This window comes from Polypterus senegalus, chromosome 11, assembly GCF_016835505.1.
Source record: "Polypterus senegalus isolate Bchr_013 chromosome 11, ASM1683550v1, whole genome shotgun sequence".
In the NCBI taxonomy this organism is placed as follows: Eukaryota; Metazoa; Chordata; class Cladistia; order Polypteriformes; family Polypteridae; genus Polypterus; species Polypterus senegalus.
This window is the reverse complement of record NC_053164.1, coordinates 99341709-99358923: the sequence shown is the minus strand read 5'-3', so window position 1 is coordinate 99358923 and position 17215 is coordinate 99341709. Positions and strand designations below refer to the sequence as shown.

General features: G+C 39.3%; 1 protein-coding gene across 1 annotated transcript in view; it reads right to left on the bottom strand.

Annotated features, from left to right (window-relative positions):
* si:dkeyp-115e12.6 (centromere protein F) overlaps nucleotides 1–14815 on the bottom strand; it is a 66277-nt gene extending 51462 nt beyond the window's left edge. Inside the window, exons 1-6 of the mRNA XM_039769358.1 lie at nucleotides 14632–14815; nucleotides 8018–8263; nucleotides 6897–7093; nucleotides 5517–5632; nucleotides 5356–5426; nucleotides 4148–4466 (exon numbers count right to left, since the gene is read on the bottom strand). Coding sequence (XP_039625292.1) covers nucleotides 4148–4466; nucleotides 5356–5426; nucleotides 5517–5632; nucleotides 6897–7093; nucleotides 8018–8179 — 865 coding nt within the window. The 5' untranslated portion in view covers nucleotides 8180–8263; nucleotides 14632–14815. The remainder of the gene's footprint in view (nucleotides 1–4147; nucleotides 4467–5355; nucleotides 5427–5516; nucleotides 5633–6896; nucleotides 7094–8017; nucleotides 8264–14631) is intronic.
* Between the last annotated feature and the right edge of the window lie 2400 nt (nucleotides 14816–17215).

The window sequence follows — 17215 nt, the reverse complement described above, 5'->3', positions numbered from 1 at the left end:
CTATCTTTAAGAGAAAGCCCAGACACCCTGCGGAGGAAACTCATTTCAGCCGCTTGTATTCGCGATCTCGTTCTTTCGGTCACTACCCATAGCTCATGACCATAGGCGAGGGTAGGAACGTAGATCGACTGGTAAACTGTGAGCTCTGCCTTACAGCTCAGCTCTTTTTTCACCATGACAGACGGATGCGGAGTCCGCATCACTGCGGATGCTGCACCGATCCGTCTGTCGATCTCACGGTCCATTCTTCCCTCACTCGTGAGCAAGAGCCCGAAATACTCGAACTCCTCCACTTGGGGCAGGATCTCTCCCCAAACCCTGAGAGGGCACTCCACCCTTTTTCGGCTGAGGACCATGGTCTTGGATTTGGAGGTGCTGATTCTCATCCCAGCCGCTTCACACTCAGCTGCGAACCGATCCAGAGAGAGCTGAAGATCATGGCCTGATGAAGCAAACAGGACAACATCATCTGCAAAAAGCAGTGACCCAATCCCGAGTCCACCAAACCGGACCCCCTTAACGCCTTGGCTGCGGCTAGAAATTCTGTCCATAAAAGTTATGAACAGAATCGGTGACAAAGGGCAGCCCTGGCGGAGTCCAACTCTCACTGGAAACGGGATCGACTTACTGCCGGCAATGCGGACCAAGCTCTGACACCGGTTGTACAGGGACCGAACAGCTCTTATCAGGGGGTCCGGTACCCCATACTCCCAGAGCACCCCCCACAGGTTTCCCCGAGGGACACGGTCGAATGCCTTTGCCAAGTCCACAAAACACATGCAGACTGGTTGGGTAAACTCCCATGCACCCTCCAGGATTCTGCTAAGGGTGTAGAGCTGGTCCACTGTTCCGTGACCAGGACGAAAACCACACTGTTCCTCCTGAATCCGAGAAACTGTCACCACCCTCCTTGAACCGTTACCTTACCGTGGTGAAGGGGTCTGCGTGTCCCAATGATCCTAGGAGCTATGTTGTCCGGGGCTTTATGCCCCTGGTAGGGCCAGCCAAGGCAAACTGGTCCTAGGTGAGGGATGAGACAAAGAGCGGTTCAATAAACCTCCAATGATGAGCAAAAACTCTGGACAACGTTTTCCCTTGCCCGGACGCGGGTCACCGGGGCCCCCCCTCTGGAGGTGGGGCTCGATGGCGAGCGCCTGGTGGCCGGGCCTGCACCCATGGGGCTCGGCCGGGCACAGCCTGAAGAGGTAACGTGGGTCCTCCTCCCCATGGACTCACCAACTATGGGAGGGGCCAAGGAGGTTGGTTGCAGTGCGAGTTGGGTGGTGGCTGAAGGCGGGGACCTTGGCGGTCTGATCCTCGGCTACAGAAACTGGCTCTTGGGACGACGAATGTCACCTCTCTGAAGGGGAAGGAGCCTGAACTAGTCGCGAGGTCGAGAGGTTCCGGCTAGATCTAGTCGGACTCACCTCGACGCACAGCTTGGACTCTGGAACCAATCTCCTTGAGTGGGGCTGGACTCTCTACCACACTCAAAGTGCTACTGTAAAATATATTGAAGTCAACAATTTAAATTATGCAATCTATAATCAACTATAAAATATATTAAAAAAAATTACATGTTTTGTTCTGAATTTTCCTCTTGGGGAACTATTTAGTGACCACACCAATACTCTATGAGGAATGTGCCCCTATTTCTGAAACTTGGCATAGGTATGTAAAGTTGTTCATCATAGTGAGTTTAGTCAGTGAAATTTTGGTTTGGTCGACAAAATTCTCCCATTTGGGAAATTTATTTAGTTACTGCATCTGCACTTTATTCTACCTTGGGTAATGCTGAGTAAGCAATAAAACAAAAATGACTGTAATAATTGAAAATGTAATAAAGCAAGCAATTACAGACACCAAGATAAACAACTTTTTAAACTTAAATAGTTCACCTAACTTGGAGAAGACCAGGATTTTATCTAGTATTAACTTCTAAACATATTTTGTACACTATTGAGTCAAAGGAGGCCAGAGAGTCGTCTTCTTTTTTCGGCTGCTCCCGTTAGGGTTTGCCACAGTGGATCATCTTTTTTCCATATCTTCCTGTTCTCTGCATCTTGCTCTGTTACACACATCACCTGCATGTCCTCTCTCACCACATCCATAAACCTTCTCTTAGGCTTTCCTCTTTTCCTCTTGCCTGGCAGCTCTATCCTTAACAACCTTATCCCAATATACATAGCAACTCTCCTATGCACATGTCCAAACCAACACAATCTCGCCTCTCTGACTTTGTCTCCCAATCGTCCAACCTGAGCCGAACCTAAATGTGCTAATTTTTCATCCTGTCCATGCTTGTCACACCCAATGTAAATCTTAGCATCTTTAACTCTGACACCTCCAGCTCCGTCTCCTGCTTTCTGGTCAGTGCCACCGTCTAAAACCAAGATAGCAAAGCTGGTCTCACTACCTCCCTTTAGAACTTCCCTTTAACTCTTGCTGATAACTGTCTGTCACAAATTACTCCTAACACTCTTCTCCACCCATTCCACCCTGTCTGAACTGATCTTTTTCATAGCACCTGTAACTCTGTACTGCTGATCATAAGTGTTTAAACTCATCCACCTTTGCCAACTCTACTCCCTGCATTCTCGCCATTCCACTGACCTTCCTCTCATTGACACACAAGCATTCTGTTTTGTTCCTACTGACCTTCATTACTCTGCTTTCTAGAGCATATCTCTACCTCTCCAGAGTCTCCTCAATCTGCTTCTTACTCTCGCTACAGATCACAATGTCATCAGCAAACATCATAGTCCAAGGAGACTCCGGTCTAATCTCATCTGTCAACCTGTCCATCACCATTGCAAATAAGAAAGGAATCAGAGCCAATCCCTGTTGTAATCCCACCTCCACAAATTAAAATGCATCTCCTACTGCAGACCTCACCACTGTCACACTTCCCTCATACATATCCTCTACAACTCATACATATTTCTCTGCCACTCCTGACTTCCTCATACAATACCACAACTCCTCTCAAGGCACCCTGTCATATGCTTTCTCCAGGTCCACAAAGACACAGTGCAACTCCTTCTGACCTTCTCTATACTTCTCCATCAACACCCTCAGAGCAAACATCACATCTGTGGTGCTCTTTCCTGGCATGAAACCATACTGCTGCTCACTAATCATCACCATTCCTTCTCAACTTAGCTTCCACTACTCTTTCCCATAACTTGCTGTGGCTCATCAATTTTATCCCCCTGTAGTTAGTACAGCTCCCCTTTATTCTTAAAAATTGGCACCAGTGCACTTCTTCTCCACTCCTTGGACATCCTCTTACTTTCCAAGATTCCAAGCAATCTGGTTAAAATCTCCATTGCCATCTCTCCTAAACACATCCATATTTCTACAGGTATGTAATTTGGACTAACAGACTTTCCATTCCTCATCCTCTGCACAGCTGTCCTAACTTCATCATTGCTAGTCAGTTGTACTTTCTGATTCACTATCTCCACATCATCCAACCTTCTCTCTCTCTCTCATTCTCTTCATTCATCAGCCTCTCAAAGTACTATTTTCCATCTGCTCCACACACCCTCCTCGCTTGTGAGTATATTTAGATAGATTCTTTACCCTTTATCACTCTAACCTGCTGCACATCTTTCCCAGCTCGGTTCCTCTGTCTAGCCAATCGGTACAGGTCCTTTTCTCCCTCCTAAGTGTCCAACCTCTCATACAACTCATCATATGCCTTTTCTTTAGCCTTCACCACCTCTCTCTTCACCTTATGCCTTACCGCCTTGTACTCTTGTACAGAAGGCCAGAGTGTACACAAGCATAAACATGGAATACAGCAGGAGCCAAGTTTGGAAATGATGCCAGTTCACTGTGCGGCACACTCATTAACACACCCAAACTAACATTGTTCCAGTTTAGAGTTTCTGGGCAACCTAACAGAAGATTTTGGACTGTAAGTGGGAATCAGAATTTCTACAGGAACTCCATGCAAACACTGTGAATACTGGGAAGCACAGATGTCACATTCCAGGCCATATGACATAATGACACTACTCGCTGTATCATCATTTTACCCTTTATGTACTGTATATTAGGAAACAAGTGCAGGTATTGAATAAAATAAAGAAAAATGCATTTTGGTTTGGTATTTAAAAATGATCAATGCAACAGCACTCACCTTCATTTCCTTTTCTTAACTCTTGTTCCTCTATCCCCATGTGCTCAGAACTGTTAACTCTGTCTTCTGTGCTCTTTGTCTGAAGATGTGGAGGTTTATACCCTGACTGGCTACTTGTTTTCTGAGGTCCATCATCTTGCTCCCAGGGAAACAAACAGGAGGGAGAACTTGGAGTTGTCCTTCCCCTCCTGGTTGCTCTTTCAGATGAACAGTTTGTGTGCGAGACTGGTGTTGAATCCTGATGACATGAATTTGTCATTGTGCGGACTTTGCCTCCATGATTAGGGCTCTTTTCAACAACAGATAATTGTAACGAGCACTGCAGTTTAAAAAGACACAAACAGTATATCTTTTATTACTCGCAGCCATAGTGTTTTAGTAATTTCTGACTAAAACATACAGAAGCTCGAAGTCATGTCAGTTTATGCCTATTAATTCTGATTTCAAGATAATAATTCAACATTTAAGTGGATGGAAATCCAAACACACTTAAGGAAACAAATCTTATATAAAATTAACTTCATGTTTGCTCAAGAAAGAAATGTTTTTGCTCATATTGCCCATACAATATGTGTTACAACAGTACAGTTTGACTTTCCAAAGGAAAACTACTTGCAGGGATGTTTCATTGTGTTAAACTAAATATTAGTTAAATATGTGTTTATTTAAGCTGCTGACTAAGTTCTGCCAATTTTATCGGCTTGATTGTAACTGTGTTACTTTTTTGAAATAAAGTATTAAAAAGAATCTACAATTAAAATAAAATGATTAATTTAAAATTGTTAAGTTCATAATTGAAAAAAACTTACATAGTTCATAAAATAAATATTTTAGGACAGTGACATTTAATGCTGAAAGCAAACATAAAACTGTAGCCACTCACAACTGTCTATATCTCAACATTATAGATCACCCCATACACTTACATTTTAATATTAGATGCAAATGTTGAGGTCCAACCACTGAAACCAATTCTAAACTCTCTGACAGAACAATGCATTAAGAAGGCCCTTGAACCAAGCAAGGTATTATACAGTATGTTAAAAATCAATAAAATGAAATGAACACCAGAGTGTATTTTGGAGGTCACCAAAAACTATTAAGCAATATAAAAATCTAAATCTTGTTTCTACTGTTTTTTCTGTTTAAAGTGGACAAATGATGTCTATGCAGTGCAGATAACCAGAGCACACTGTATTTGTATTCACCTTGGCATTAACCTCCTGATTGGCAGGTTGCTTTTCAAAGAAACCTCTTTCTTTACCATCCCCTCGGTATTCTATGGTACAAATAAAACACACAAATGTTACTTTAAGGATAAGTCCATCACAGACCAGAATAAACCGCACTAGATATAGTGATTACAAACCGGTTTGATCTCTTTTAGGTGTTGAAAAGCTTGCATAGTTCCAGGATGGAGTAGAAAAAAGCACAGATTCCCCTGAATGTTCTGCATTTTGTAGTTTTTCCAGCTCGGCTTGTACACTAAGTGAATTCAGAACACACAAGGGAAAAATGAGAATTCCTCAACTGATATTTAAAACCCACATATCTGGATTCAGCAAGTTAAAATTTATGCAGGGCCATTACAATTAAAAAGATCTAGAAGTTACATCATCAATAACTGGTTATGAATATTAACGTAGATATGTTGTTAAATTTCTTACAAAAAATTAAATAAGCAAATTAGAATATTTTCATCAAAACGTTTTGAATATTCTAAAGGAAAAAAACTAAATTGGGTAGTGATCAACACTAGTATGCTCCTAAGCTGGAATAGTGTTTTCTTAGTCAAACATGTTAACCAAATCACAATAAGAACTATAAGGGGGTTCCAGGACAGAATGGCGACATTTATTAAGTCAACTCCTAACATTTAAGTCGCTCAAATAATAAGAGTTCACTGTGTAATCATTACATATTCACCGTACTAAACAGTATCATCTCCAGACAGAGGAGCAGCTTCAGCAACAGCAATGCAACTTTCATAATACAAAATTAACTTTGCATTGTATATAAGACAATACTCTATGTTATACATCAATGGACATTTAAAATAAATTTGTTTATTTTCTTCTCTGAAATATACAGTACGACTGATATTTCTTCAATTAAATGTGTACATAAAAATATAATCCCAAATAATTATAATTTTTTGGACAAAAATGCAAGTACAAAACATAAATTGTAATATATTTGTTGCATACAGTGTTTCACAGCTGGACAGTGGTTAGTGCCGAAGCCTGCGTTCAAAACCTTGCCTAGAAAGTGAACGTGTGTTCTTGTAGTTTTCACTAGGTAACAACTTGCCTTTCACATTCCAAACACAATCTTGTTAATTTGGTATGCAATTTTGATTTGACTACTTGTAAGTGAGTATGTGACCTATGATACACTGCTTAATGCTGCTCACTGTGCTTGAAAAGGCTCCAACATCTCACAACCCTATACTGGAATATATGGATTCTGAAATATAATCAACAGAAATATATCTAAAAATACACCTAAAACAGAAATGTTAAGTGTGTCGGTAAGTATTTCTGGAGTTAACTAATATCAATAATTCTGCAAAGTCATCCAGCATTCTTGTAGAACCAAAACAGGGAAAAGGGCAACAGTGCATTATTTGAAGAGGTTTCTCAGTTTGCTTTTACAGCACTCAGTAAAGGTAAACAAAGCCAGCTGTTCACCCACGACAAGGTAACAAAGAGATTCCCACTGTAAATAATTGCTTAGGCTTTCTTTATACCGTTTGAGCTCTTGCTGCAAAGAGTCGATCTGTTTACGTGCAGAGCCAAGCTGTCCCTCCAAACTGCACACCTGAGCATCCTTCACCTGTAGATCATGAGATAGACGCCCTTTAGCTCGTTCCAAGGAAGTTGTGTCTTCTAAAAGCTTCTTCAGTTCTTTTTTTAAAGAGGAGGCTTCATTACAGCTTTCATCATACTGAAAAACAAAGCAACAAAAAGTACCTTATAATGGCTGAATCTACAAGTAGCTAAGAGAGTGCAACATTTATATTTTCATCAAGAGGAGCAACACTGAAATCAAGAAAAACTTTTCTGGAAATAGCATTTGATTGAACAAAGGTTAATTCATTTATTTGATAAAAAAAAACCTTTATTACAAAAACACGTAACTAATAATACGAATGTAAACTTGTTCAATGCTGCATTTTGGATACCTTTTCCAGAAAAGAGACTATCCGGTTGCATCTTTATAAATAAATCACTTTTCTTTTCTGAGTTAAACATAACCTTCAAGCACACATTTTTTGAACATTATGCAACATCTAAAAAATATAAAGGCATTACATTTTATTTACAGCTGCCCAGAACTGTTCTGGTATTATGCCAGAGGTGCCAGGAGGTTAAGTGATTGTTAACTGTGGCCCCCTATCAGAAGGAATGGTAACAAAAATGAAAACAAGTTTCAAGCTAATGGATGGCTTTAATCTTTTAGGCATAGTCCCATACCATAAAGCATGTATCCCAGGAAAAAAAATTAAAAGCAAGAATTAATATGCCAATCAATAACCATACTAACCCACTTGTAATCTGCTTGCAATATAAAACTCAAATAATAGACTCTGAGATTAGCAGGCCAATGTGCAATTTTTTGTTATTATTATACAATACAATACAGTTTATTTTTGTATAGCCCAAAATCACATAGGAAGTGCCGCAATGGGCTTTAACAGGCCCTACCTCTTGACAGCCCCCCGGCCTTGACTCTCCAGAAAGACAAGGAAAAACTCCCAAAATTATTAACTGACCATTATTAATGCTCAATTAAACAGAAAAAGGATGTTTTATAAAAGTTCATATCAAACAACTAGCCAGTGTGACTTATGGTGCCACAAATCCTTACCTTTTGCTTCAGCTTAAGAAGAGCTGTCTCTGAAGTTTCTAGCTGAAACTGCCTCTGCTGGCGCTCCTTCTTCAGCTTTTCAAGTTGTACCTCCAAGTCCTCAACTTTCTGTAAGGCTCGATGAGGCAGATCTGCTTTCCAGTTATCCAGAGTCCAGCTCATTTTCACTGAGAGTCAAAATCAAATGCCACAGGCTGTTGCTTTATCTTTATCATCAATTAGCTTGCAGCCACAACTTCAGTAACCCTGAAACATTAAACACTGCATCAATGCACCATTACAACTAAAAATCAGCTATCAATTTTCTGAAGAAAAAAAAAACGTATCTTTTATACTTTACACAGAATTAGATGTTTACTTAAGCACTGAAAAATGATTAAAATAAAATACTAATCTCAGCTCTGATTTGCAGGTTTTAGATTCACCTAATGTGTTTACCACATTCAAGCAAATCCACACTGGACACCTTAGAAGCAAATTCCATATTCTGAGCATTGCTTGCATATAACTAAATCCTAGTGTATTGGCTGAATTAAAAAGATCTTGCATGTACCATCTAGTCCAGGCCAGGCCACCATCAGACATGTTAACTTTGCATGTCAAGGATATGTCCACACTGGTTCCTTCCACACTTTAAAGGCATATTACTGGAAATGCTGGTTGCAACAATTTGGTTTGTTATCTGTATGTCTTAACTAGTGTAGATCAGCGAATTTCGCCAAAGCACTATTCACAGCGAATTTGCTAGGTTTGCTCTTGCTTGTTGAATTACTGATTAATCAGCCTGTTTAGGAGAAATAATGCTTTGCGAGGCCAGAGCGACATCCTCCAGAGCAGTAACAGCCAACAGTGAATGGGACCACCCCCAGGTATATAATGCTGATCATTTGCATTACAGGCTCTGTTGGACTTAGTTAGAGGTGGAAAAGAGAAGTAAATAATGCAGGTTTTTAAAAAATATTTTTTAAGAAACATATATACCATAAATAATGAGTTGTCTCTACTAGTTGCCAAATGTGCAGGTTGATCTTCGAGTTCCACATCATTGAGATGGAGACGTGTGCCCTATGCAAACATAATTAGGTGTGTGGAGATTAAAAAAAAAATCTTGTAAAGTGCCTGACACAAGAGACTCTATGAAGTAATAATAATAACAACAGCTTTATTATGGCGGCATGGTGGCGCAGCGGGTAGCGCTTCTGCCTCGAAGTTAGGAGACATGGGTTCGCTTCCCTGGTCCTCCCTGCATGGAGTTTGCATGTTCTCCCCATGTCTGAGGGTTTCCGCTGGGTACTCCGGTTCCCTCCCACAGTCCAAAGACATGCAGGTTAGGTGAATTGGCGATCCTAAATTGTGCTTGGTGTGTGGCGCCCCATCCGGGGATTGTTTCCTGCCTTGCGCCCTGTGTTGGCTGGGATTGGCTCCACCAGACCCCCACGACCCTGTATTTAGGATATAGCGGGTTGGATAATGGATGGATAGATTTATTACATGACCTTTTTATCTTTTAATAGAAGAAAAAATACAAAACATCAGCACAGACAATTTAGAGAGCCTTCAGCAAAACTTCAAAAAAACAGAACGAGCCAGCTTCAATTATGACACTCCACTTTGAATTTTCTGCCTTTAAAAGACCTATGTATTTTTTCTGAATTTTGAATACAATTACACAATTTCCACTTTGTTTTGACAAAATAAACTGCTCAAAAAATGAAAGGAACACTTTGAAAACACACAAGATGGGAAAAAAATCATGTTGGACAGCTATACTGATATGGACTGGGCAATGAGTTAGGAATGAAAGGATGCCACATTGCTTGATGGAAATGAAAATTATCAACCTACAGAGGGCTGAATTCAAAGACACCCTGAAAATCTAAGTGAAAAAATTAGGTGGCAGGCTAGTCCATTTTGCTGAAATTTCATTGTAGCAACTCAAAATTGTACTCAGTAGTTTGTATGGCCCCCACATGCTTGTATGTATGCCTGACAACGTCGGGGCATGCTCCTAATGAGATGACGGATGGTGTCCTGGGGGATTTCCTCCCAGATCTGGACCAGGGCATCATTGAGCTCCTGGACAATATGTGCTGCAACCTGATGGCGTCAGATGGTCTGAAACATAATGTCCCAGAGGTGTTCTATTGGATTTAGGTCAAGTGAGTGTGGGGGCCAGTCAATGGTATCAATTGCTTCATCCTCCAGGAACTGCCTGCATGTTCTTGCCACATGAGGCCGGGCATCGTCGTGCACCAGGAGGACCCCAGGAACCATTGCACCAACATAGGGTCTGACAATGGGTCCAAGGATTTCATCTCGATACCTAATGGCAGTCAAGGTGCCATTGTCTAGCCTCTAGAGGTATGTGTGTCCATCCATGGATATGCCTCCCCAGACCATCACTGACCCACCACCAAAAAGGTTATGCTGAATGATGTTACAGGCAGCATAATGTTCTCCACGGTTTCTCCAGACCCTTTTACATCTGTCACATCATGTGCTCAAGACGAACCTGTTCTCATCTGGGAAAAGCACAGGGTGCCAGTGGTGGACCTGCCAATTCTGGTAATCTATGGTAAATGCCAATTGAGCTCCACGGTGCCGGGCAGTGAACACAGGGCCCAAGTGGGCCCTCAGGCCACCCTCATGAAGTATGTTTCTGATTGTTTGGTCAGAGACATTGACACAAGTGGCCTAGTCATTTTACTAATTGTCACTAAACCAAGAAACAAGAAGCAAATCACTACAGTTCAACCTGGTATGTTGATTCATTTCTACACAAAGTATTCTCTATTAAAAGTCAAGAATCATACATTTATATTTTGTTGTTTCATACATTTTAAAATTTAAATAATATAAAATATGACATTTTGCTGCAGTAAAATAATTAAAATACTTTCACCAATATTCAATTATAGGGGTGACTGCAGCTAAAATATGGAATGCAGAGTGTTTTTCAGTTATTTGAAATGTGTGCTTTATTGATAAATGGGTTTCAATTAGAAGACTGATTGGGACCTATGATTAAGTTTACTTTGTAACAAGTGCCTCACAAATTAATAAGAAGGGTTTTCCCTTTTCATAAGCTTTAAATATGTCCTAGTAAACCAATTTGGAACTGCAGTAGCTAATATCTGTCAAAACATCATTATAGGGTCAAAACATGTTTATGTTATCATATGTGAGATTCACATACATCAAAGCACACCAACACAACACTCTCATAAATCCTTAAAACAAGAAAAATATCACCAGGCTGGTGCCACACCCTAGGCATAACTGCTCACAAATGAAACATATCTAAAGGAGACACATAGTAACAGCATCTCATTAACAGTGCTGTATTACAGTACAATGGGTTCAGTATTGATAAATACTAGCAAAGAAAAGCCAATAAAATGCAAACACTTATACTTTGTACAAATAGCCAATAGCAGTTTACTACAGACAACTAAGGAAAAGAAATTCTATTAATGTAATCTCTGCTTTTCACTTTTGTTATGGTGCAAGTAGGTGTTAATAGTGCATAAACAATGCATCCTAGTAAATAGGCCTGCCAAAAGGGAAAGAATTCTAATCAGCTGGTATCTATCATGAAAAAACAACTTTTAACATACCTGTGTTTTGATTCTGGCTAAAGATGCAAATCCTCTCATTATTGTTCTCAGGGCAGACAGTCCCAGCCTTTTCCTAAACCGTCTCGTTACACAGAAATGTGATTGCACCATATGGCAACAGGGTTGGATGATTATTACTTTGTGCTGCTAGTGTGCTGCCACACAGAAACAAGCTGACATCATGTGTCTAGAGTAACAAACCCCCAGAGGTGTACCGCTTTTTCATTTAATCTAATAAGCGTTTTGAACATACAGACTTTTGTAAACTTGATATACTGTATAATTTGTATAAGTAAAGAACATTTAAAATCTACATGAGGAAGCTCTGGCATTTAAAGTCACCCTGTGATCACAGACTCTTTCTAATATGTAAATATTCCCCCTCTCATTTTTTTCACAATTATAATCACATTTTCAGCATTTCGGCAGCATTTATGTATTAATGGTCAGCTTCCTTAAAACTATGTTTATTTTCCATAGTATAGCGTGCACAACTACATAAAATAATCAAGAGTAACTGGTTTAGCTAGTTGCATAGTATACTATACAAAGCAACAAAAAGCCAACATCTGAACCTGTTTCACCCACAGGTGAAATATTACGTCATCTGAAAACCTTTAAAGAGAACGTGAGGTATTTTACCTGAGGTTGTATACATTTCTTAAGAAGATGACCTAACAAGATATGAATCCAGATGTTCAAGTAAGCACAAGCAGAACCTTTAAGAATTGTATCTTTTTTTAACATAAACAGGGGGCAACAAAGGAAAAAAGGTGATACTAGTTTAATTAACAGAAAGAGATCATTTCTCAAAACAACAATTTAAAGTTTTACAAATAGTAAATGTTTACCATTCTGCAGGGTCTTTTAAATTTATTTTGAATCAAATTTTGAAACACATTTGACTATCATATTTTTGTAAAGTGCTCTTCACTGAGAGCAGATGTATACCACTGTGACAAGTTCTCAGGTTAAATTCAGATACCAACATTACAAATTACTAATTACCTAATGAGTACTTATAAAGTCACAGATTTGTTTATGCAGACATGAAAACAAAAGTAGTTTGAAACTGATTAACAAAAAATGGAACTCATATCTGTAAATTAATTAACTCTTGAACTGTGGCCGTCTCAGATGCCATTTAGCTGACTGTTTATGAACAGAAGATGTCTTACTTCAGTAAAAATGCATTAATTCAGCCTTCCTTGTTCATTTGCCCACTTTTCCCATTTCTAAGTGTATTGGATCTAATCGATCTTTCCTTACATAAAACCTGCTGACATTATACTTTAAATTCCATGTTCTGTCTGCACTGTGTTGTTTCAGAGCTTCAGAGTCATGGGTTTGAATCAGGTACATCTTCTACCTGTGTGGAATTTTGATGTTATCTTTATATCTTATTGGATTTTCTTTCGCACCCAAAAAATATTCATGTTAGGTTAACCTGGGACTTTGTGTTTATGAGTGTTCTCTGTGATTGACTAGTATGGCCAGGGATGGTTCATACAGTACCCTGCATCCATTGGTGCTGATGTAGATCTTGGCCTCCCACAACCCTTGCAAGTCTGAAATTGAACAGACGGATGGAATGGCAGTCTAAATTGTCCCAGCATGTGTGAATGTGCTTTGCAACAAACTGGTGTTCAGTGCTGGAGGGATAAGGTCCGGGTTTCTTAAACTGAATATGCAGTTTGACAATGAATGAATGAATGTCAGTTGCCTTGAAAACCTGCATAAACTACACCTATGCCATGCAAGCTTATCCATCAGTTGTTTTTACATTTACTAATTATTTTATATTTATTCAAAAATAAACAAAACTAAATACAAATATTAAAATGTGCCTACTTTAAATTATTTTGTACCGTTAACTAAATGCAGTATATTTTACCTTACATGGCAATCTGCACTATGTGTTGCTTGAAAAGTATTATGGAAAAAAATTAAGATAATTGTTCTTAGCACATTGTAACTGATCTGGTTTAAACGTACAACCCTGATGTGCTTCAACTACGCGAATTTTGCAAAGTCTTCAGTCCTCTTCTACAACCCCTCAAGGCTCGTTTTTATTTCTTACTCCATCTAGAAGCCTGTGCGATCTTTCCACCTATGATTGTCTTACTGTTACAAAAGACTGGCCATTTCTCTTTCAGCTTTGAGAAACCCAATCTAAAAGTCTCCCCTTACGTCTGTCAATTAAACTTAACAATTACAGTTCATGTTGAAAAGAAGGCACTTTTAGACCCCTGTTAATATGTTTCAGAAAATGTGAAAGCCACGGAGACCCGTATTGTTTATATTAATGATCTTCGTTCACAATTAACGTCCTAGTTTTCAAATCCTTCAGCATCTCATAAGTGATCTGACTGGATGCTTTCATCTCAAACCAGACGGCACCTTTCTATTATTCAGTCATTAAAGTCACATATTTATGATATATGTAAATACCATCTCCATCTTCAGCCTTGTGGGACAACAGATCGCTTGCACAATACCCAGGCAGAGAGCCCTGACAAAAAAAACACGTGCCATCTATAATCTGTGGCAGAAAGCGCGGATGGGTCGACCTAAAGGCACAAATGAGCCAATCAGCGCTCCAAGGATAGACTTCTCATACGCCAACTCTGACCACCTTTCCAATCAGAGTCAAACGTCTCGCCGGGAAGGCGGGACAAAGCATTTCTTTTTTATTTATTTTTTTTATGCACAGTACGTGTAAACGTAAGAAAAGTTAACATAACATATTAACAACAAACGACACGTGTAACGAGTAATTCACCACATAAGAATTAACGTACTCATCATTAACGGCCATCTAAAGCGATGCCACTATCCACGACAGTTTAGCGTGGTTAAAAAAAACTGAAACTATTCCCAGCGTGGCATTCAGAGGTCTACACCGATGAACTATGCCTGAAATAAAACAAAGCTGTGGTGCTGACGTTTTGTTGAAAGACTGAAAACCGTCGCAATGACAAAAAAGTTCGAACTTACCTTTTTATGCGTTTCTATAATATTTGTCCTCAGGAAAGGAAAACTCTTTTTAAAAGCCACTCCGCCTACCGTATACAGTTTGTAGTTCATAACCCTGAACAGCGTATTTCATATACATTCTTTTATTTTTGTAGCGAATCCCATTTCGTTCACGAGCTTATTCCGAGCTCGCGCCTCCTAGCCTATCCACGGAGAGGGGTGGAGTTACGGGCGACGTCATCAACTTTTTTTTCACCCTTCATAATCAGCCGCCTGCTGTTTCTGAGCAGCGTGGGAGGAGTGCGACATAGCTCCCCCTAGTGGGGAAAATGGTGTTTCATAAAGAATTCCATGCAAAGGGTGCAGGTAGTGTGGCTCCCAGGACGTGCAATTTAAAACGTTGTCGTCCTTCATATAGTTACTGTAATCACTTAATCAGTATTTAGCATTATGGGAAGCCAAGCCCAACAGCATTGGACACAAAGTGGCAACAACACTGGAAGGGACGCCAGTCCCTCAATGGGCACCCTGTTTCCTAAATCCAGACTACACGTATATAATTTAGAATCAACCATGATTCATTTTCCTGTTTACCTTTTTTAATGCAATGAAATATAGATTTGCAGTTACTTTTTCGTTGCCGAGGTTGCAAGATTCTTCCCTTTTTATCCATTAATTTGCATATATATTTTGCCAAATAGGGCTGTGTGCTGCTGATAGAAGCAATGCAGCTAGCAAACTCTGGAATGGATGTCAGTACATTTCAAAGATCTGAAACTGATTTGTATTGCATATAGCTTATTTCCACATGCTTTATATGATTAAAAGCTATATTATTAAGCATGTCGTCATATATTACAGACCTTCTCATGCTGGTTGCACACATCTTTTTCATTCCATTTGATTTTAGGATAGCCTTGATGTTTATTCAGATAATCATATCATCATATCATCATCTTTTGTCACTGTGCTACTTCATGTCCACCTTGTTTTCCATTATGCACATGCCATGTAAACAACATAATTTTAGCCTAAGTAGATGTGCTATCCAGTGCAAGCAGAATGTGCTAATGTTACCTTCCATCTTACCCAGCCCTGGTAAATATCATACTTTATAATTTCAGACACTTTCCGTCAGTCCGATCTGTAAAGTGGGTAAAGCATTTTAGGCTCATGACTCCTTGAACTGAGGATCACTACTTAACCAAATCACAATGGAATCTGTATGTTTTTGCATTTGTGTGACTGTTTCTGTGCGTATTGCTGTTTCATTCCACACCCCAAGCACAAGCATTTTGAGGTCAATTGACCTGTTGAGGGTGTGTATATAAAATTTGGCAACTGTGATAGAACATGTTTTTGAATGAGATAATGGGATTGTATTAACTATCAAACCAGTGCACGATGCAAAATAATATAACAACATTTCAAAATAATTCAAATGCATGATAAACCCACAGTGAAATAAAAGTGTAAAGAATATGAGAACTGAATGCATAGAGAAGAAAATCCCCAGAAGTAGCAGTACTATTGTTATGTGTGCAAGTACAGTGAAATGCTTACTTACATCCAGTATGCACTCTCTCTATCTCTCTCTCTCTCTGCCATGGTAAACACGAAAGTATTAAAATTCAGAGCTTCACATTACATAACAGAAAACACAAATCAGCTTACCTGATGTACTCTTTACCCATTTCCACTTATGCAGAAAAGATACATAAGTTTAAAATAAACACACATATAGTTAGAGTGTGTTAGTGGTGAAGTAAATCTAGAATGCTGTCCTAGTCTGTGTGGCGTGTGCACACTCTACCTGTGTCTGCTTACTTCCCAAATGCATGTGTGTTAGTTTACTTGGCAGTATGGTACAGGAGAAAGTAGGGTTAAATGACACCTTTTATTGGCTAACTAAATAGATTACAAATGCAAGCTTTCGAGGCAGCTAAGGGCCCTTCATCAGGCTGATTTTTCATGTGTGGTGTGAACATTTAAACCTACTGGGACTTGCAGAAAGATCAAGAAAGAAACCTCCAGAGCAGGGGTCATCAAAACTAAATGAGCTTTGGTATTGTAAGAATATTTTAGGAGTTTGACAGGATGATATGAAGTAGGCAATGATGACAGGATTCCCTAGGAGGTAGAATTTATAGATTATTACATTGATTTAATTAACATAATTTGTTAATTAACATAAGCCTTTGATGATAAGTTAAAACTTCCTGTAAGAGAACAGTTATTGATATGGCATGTTAGGAGAGTACTAACGCAAAGAGCTTTAGAAAGTCATTAATACTGGAGTATACTGGAGTAATCAAAACAGCTACAGTAAACTGGAAAGCCATCTAACACTAAATAGATATCATCCTGAAATGCAATGCTAACAATTTAATAATAGCACCACAGAGAGATAAGCCTGTGAAGCTGTTGCCCAACTGGTCATCAATGACTACATAACAAAATAGACAGTATAATAAAATTAAAGCCAGTATAGAAAATGCATTGGGGTAGTTTCATTATAGCCATATGGGTAGTCCATTAACAGGGCAAGTATTTGGCAGAAACCAAAATAGACTGAACAGGTAAAAACATCATTTACAAGGAACGA